At 36.6% G+C, this 5,860-nt stretch overlaps 1 protein-coding gene across 1 annotated transcript; it reads left to right on the forward strand.

The window, feature by feature from the left end:
- The first annotated feature begins 1,025 nt into the window (after nucleotides 1–1,025).
- Nucleotides 1,026–1,607, forward strand: LOC109336973. Its single transcript, XM_019573828.1, has one exon. The coding sequence runs from the start codon at nucleotides 1,026–1,028 to the stop codon at nucleotides 1,605–1,607; it is 582 nt and encodes a 193-aa protein (XP_019429373.1).
- Nucleotides 1,608–5,860: the final 4,253 nt, after the last annotated feature.

Consider the following 5,860-nt stretch of genomic DNA (forward strand, 5'->3'; position numbering starts at 1 on the left):
GTTGGGCACAAAGCCACAAACCGTAGTTAGCAAATACTAATTCAACGGAAAGCATCTTTTATAAAACTCATGACTAAGAGGTACAATTTCACTGTACTCTATTTTAAAAAAAATCAGGAAATTATTTCTACAAACCACTATTTCCTAAAGTATGACTCATTTTTGTTAGAAATCAGAAGAGATGAGATCGAGAATGGATGAGACGAAGATTATGCAGAGAAGACAAAGAGAAGGTATATGAATAAAGTGTGTAAGTTCTTCTTATTCAAAAAACAAAATACATTGCCTTTTATTTATAGTACGGAGTTTCAACTACCAACTACCTTCTAATCAACTAACTTCTTATTTGGTAAATCCTAACAACTTTACCAACTATCTTTTCTATACTTGAATTACACTTTTCTGTTTTAACAATTTTGTCTCTACTCTCTAAATCTTGCCATTTCTTTTTTATGTTGATGATAAGTAAATTCCCTTATCCCTCTAAATACCTACACATAATATTAAATGATTATTCAATAGTGAAAATACAATATAAACATTGAATTTCACATCATATGCATGCCACTTAAATGAAAGAAAAAATATATATACACTCATATTCTCTATTTCTACGTGCAATAAAAATAAATGGTGAATTATATACCAATTCTATATAAATCATTATATTACTAATCAATGTTGTCAAATTCGAGCCGAATGTCAAACCGGAAGAGACTTTATATTAGGTTTAGCCGAGTTTAATACGGTTGGACTAGAATTTTTCTGGTTCAAAATGATCTAAATCTCATTTAGTTAAGATTGCAAACCAAAACTATTTTTAAGTCTGGTCAATAATCAAACTGATCAGACTGTCTAATACGATCCGATTCAACATTGCTACCAATATATGAATGTTAATAATTTCAATAATAGAAATTTAACAAAAACTATTGGAACAATAAATCGTCCCTAGAGTCATGATTGTTTTAAAAGTGAAATTAAAATTGTTACATCTTCTTTGCATTCTCCTACTGATGCTCTGAATGGCGAAATTAGAGGTAGCAGTAATAATAGCTATGAAAGGACACCCAGGCAGTGGAAAAAGCACCTTAGCTCATTCCATTGCTTCATCTCTTCAAATCCCTCTCTTAGACAAAGATGACATAAAAAACTGCACCATTCCTCTCCAACATACCTCACCCTCTCCCCTCCTCAACGACCTATCATATCATGCCATCTGGAACATCGCTTCCACCCAACTCCGCCTCGGCCTCAGCGTCATCCTCGATTCTCCCCTCTCCCACAGATCTCACCTCGACCACCTTCTTCACCTTGCTGCTTCACTCTCTGCCCGCCTTGTTGTAATTGAGTGTAAGCCCTCTGATCACGACGAGTGGCGCAAGAGATTGGAGCGTCGAGGTGGAGGAGGTGGACATAAGCCTGCCACATGGCAAGAGATGGAGAAGCTTCTTCAAGAGTATGGAGGGTGTACGGAGTATGACGTGGCTGATGTGCCAAAAATGGTTGCGGATACAACTGCGTTTTCTTTGGAGCAGTTATGTTCAGCTGCTTTGGAGTTCATCTTCAGTTATGCTGCTCCCATCTCAACATCCACTCAAAATTAGCCACGTGTAGGTTTTAAACTCAATCCCTCTATTGTGAGATTGCAATATTTGCATCATGTTTATATTACTTGTAATGAAGTAACAAAATCATATTTTATTTGGATATATCTATCTCTTTATTATCTGTCCATCCACTTTTTAATTCTTTTTTTGTTTTTAACATTCTGATTTTTTATTTTATAAACACACCACTGCACCACACTAATTTTTTTCGATCGTGGAAAAAGTCCTTTTATTTGCAGTCATCAATACCAAAGTTTGTAGATTTGCATTTCAAACTTTTTTTATTTAGTGCAATATCTGAATAATTGTATATTAATGTTTATTTTAAATATATCCCCCATACTCAAATAAAGGTAAAAAATGGAGGGGTTAATTTAGTGGTTTAATTAGTGGTGTTATCGATAAACTAAAACCGAAAACTGATTCAAAATAGACCAAAATTGCAAAAACCGAATGCGTTTAGATCGTGTTGGATTTATTTTTTAAAGACCGATTGGTCCGGTCTGGATTTTGGTTTCACCTCTTGGATCTAGACCGAACCGAAATAGTATGTAGTTTAAGTGTGCAATACTTTTAAGTGTCTTCCAAACTTAATTTTAAGGCTCAACTTATTTGTTATACTCTATAACACAATATATATATATATATATATATATATATATATTGCTATGTTTTAAATCACTCAGATTATATTGGATACATTTTTTTAGAACTTAAACCAATCACACAATCAAATGAAGAGGATTCAAGTGTTGATTTTGATTAGGTGCTTTATTATCAATTTTATTGCTGTAAAAGTATTATTGCTATTAATAATCGGTGAAACACTCTAACTGTTAAAATTATGTTGCAGGTACTCATTTTATGATGTTTTGTACTTATACTATTGTTGCACATATTTTAATGTTGTTTTGATGTTGTTGAATACTAATTTTTATTGTTGTTTTATGCTTAATATTCAGTCATTTATATGAGTTTTGAATGTAAATACAATTTCAGTATTTTATAAAAAAAAATGATTCAAACCGAACCAAAACCACATATAATATTTGGATCGGATTGAATTAGACATCTTAATATAAACAGGTCAGACCAGACCAAACCGCATATTAATTACATGTTTATATCGAATCATTTTTTGCCTAAAATCTGATCCAAATGGATCGTGAACACCCCTAGGTTTAATGTCAACTTAAATAAATTAAAATGTCAAATATTTAATTCATAAAAACGACATTTATTATAAAGAATATACTCCGAAAAGGATTAGTACTTTATCCCTAAAGATTAGCTTTAGTTTAAGTTATTAAAAAAAAAGAAGGAGCTAACACATTTATTAGGATTAGGAAACCTGAATTCATTTTTGTATTCACATTTAAAAATAAACTTTATTATATAAAAATAGGTTCTTCATCAATAATAAAAATTACACTAATGACACATTATTCATCATTCAAATTATTTTCTTTTAAGAAAAAATTATCGTAAATATACAACCTGTTTCTCATTATACATATAAATGAAAGGTGTTTTAGGACCGTTTGCGATTTGAGGTTTTAAAAGGAAAGAAAGAAAATTGAATGCTTCAGAGTCATCTCACAACTCTATTTCATGACTCTCAAACAATTTTTTCCCTTTCTTCCTTTCCAAATTCAATATCACAAACAACCCTTACAAATTAGTTTTTCTTTTAGTTTTATCAATCTCGTGTTACTTTATTCTACAAATAGATTTCAAACAACTGAAGAAATGATCATGGCGAACAACTTTATTCATAGCTTGAAATAAGAGAAGTTGCATTAGTGATATAGCCTGTAAGGATTAGGAATGTAGATAGAGAATGGGTGAATGGTTGATAAACTTTATTCATGATCTTGATCATTTGAGAGTAAGCATCTTGTTCCACCCCTATAAATCTGGGTTGTTTTGAGCTCGACCCGGTCACATAACCAAACTAAGCATCCCTCATTCACCTACCAGGGGCGGACCAAACGCACTACAAGTGCCATTAATGTGCCACTGACCCACCATTAATGTGAGCTGACATTCCATCTGCCATGCTACCTACAAATTTCATTGGCCCCCCGACAGATCAACAATTGCAGATATACAGGCTGATTAAAGATGACCCAACATACTCCTATTGTACCCACCATGTACTAACCAATGGTCAAACGCCATATCAGTTGCTCTAAACTCTATAATTAGAAGACACCTACACATGAAGTATAATTAATGTTCATTATCTCATTTATTGCTTACATTCATTACTCTTGCTCTAACTTCTCTCTTATTTAATCTCATTCTCTCTCTATAAATCACACATTGACTTGATCGTTGGAGAACATTTTCAGGTACCTCCTCTAGCGGGTCCAGACAACACTCCGACCAAGATTCCTATTCACTTCTACTCAACCGAGCACTCAATATCGACCATACCCGACCAACACAAAATAACATTGGTGCCGTCTATGGGGATCAAACCCACGACCACGTGGCTCGTCCCCTTTGACGATGGGCTAATCCTAAAACTCAAGCGAGGACCAAGTCCTCTTGGTCTCCAACCTTTTACCCCTCAAAGGCATGGACTTGTCCCCTTTAACAGTGGTCTAATCTTAGAACCCAAGCGAGGACCAAGTCCCCTTGGTCTCCGACCATTTACCCCTCAAAGGTGTGAGTCTGTCCTCCTTTGATGACAGTCTAATCCTAAAACCCAAGCGAGGACCAAGTCCCCTTAGTTTCCAATCATTTATCCATCAAAGGTGTGGGCCTGTCCCCCTTTGAGGACGATCTAATTCTAAAAAACCCAAGCGAGGACAAACTCCCTCTGGTTTCTAGTCATCACTAGAAGATTATTAAATTTTGTTGGTCATTGGAAACCCATACAATCATCACTAAAAGATTATTCAGATTTGTTAGTCAGTGGAAACCAGGACCATCATCACTTGAAGATTATTCATTTATGTTAGTTAATAGAAACCCGAACAAAGATCACTTGAAGATTACTCATCTTCATTATCCCATTTTATTATTATTCAGGTTCAGTTATGAGGATCCAGCCAGTCACCACTTAAGTGTTATCCGATTTCGTTATTCATGTTCATTCAAGGACGGTCCAACCTTTGTCTTGATTAGTTCATGACAGTTTACTGTCATTATGTTCCGGTTAGTAAAGACAAAATAAAGTAATAAGACAAAGGCAAGGCAATATAGAAAAGAAGTTCTTCATTCATAAAGAGGTCGGATTTTAACACAACCCATTACATCATCAACAACAAAAGAAAAATAAAAAAGACAAAGACACATAACTAAGATCCCCCACTACCCCTTCCAGGAACAAGAAGCTTCACCAGACCATCCTCCTCCTCAACGACCAGTTCTCCTTTAGGAGTGACCCTGCCATCAATCCTTGTCCAAGATCAGTCAGCCTCAGGGAGAACAAAACGGACTCGGGCGAAAGCATTGTCCCACCCAGCGTTAGCCGCCATGACGACATCATTCTCTAGGTTCAGGTAGGACGCCTTCAGTTGGGCCAGCTCATCGGTCAACCGAGTGATATCGACCCTGATTGTCTCCTCCCGTTCCTCCAACAGCCTCAACCAACCCCAAGTTGACGCTTCTCTTCCTCAGCCTGACCGAAGCGATCACACAAAGCACCCAACTCCCTTTGAGCTGCCCCCATATCCACCTAGGCTTGTAAGGCCGCCTCTCGGGCATTGATAAGTGCCAACCATACCTAAAAATCATACACTTTTATGGTACTTATCTTAAGCATAATTGAGAAAAACCAACTTAAAACAATATTTTTTGTATAAAATATCACAATTTGGTATATTTGTGTTTGTATTGCCTTTTTATGTATTTTGTAGGAAATAAAATGAAGAAAAGAAAAGATTCATGGTCAAAATGCAACAAAAGTCAAGAAAGTCAAGGGGCTCAACCAGGCAGCTGAGCGTGGAACAAGCCCCGCTGAGCTGACCTGGCCACCTGCCTTACCTGGACCAAACTGCTCAACCAGGCAGCTGAGCGGACCTGCTTAGCCACTCAGCCTACCCCAAACTAGGCCTGGCACGCTCAGAAATATGCTTGACATGGTCAGACACGAGCTTGACACAAGACCAAGCTGCTGAACAAGCTGCTCAGCGGTCCAACCAAGCTGCTCAGCGGAGAACTAGACTCCTGGCCACATCAGCAAGCACCAAGCTACGTCCCAGTCAACACGGTCAGAAGCTGCTGAACAAGCAGCTCAG

Source organism: Lupinus angustifolius, unplaced genomic scaffold, assembly GCF_001865875.1.
Source record: "Lupinus angustifolius cultivar Tanjil unplaced genomic scaffold, LupAngTanjil_v1.0 Scaffold_1_571, whole genome shotgun sequence".
Lineage (NCBI taxonomy): Eukaryota > Viridiplantae > Streptophyta > Magnoliopsida > Fabales > Fabaceae > Lupinus > Lupinus angustifolius.

What these genes read in the sequence shown, in the direction of transcription:
- LOC109336973 (XM_019573828.1), top strand. Translation starts at nt 1,026, where the DNA reads ATGGCGAAATTAGAGGTAGCAGTAATAATAGCTATGAAAGGACACCCA.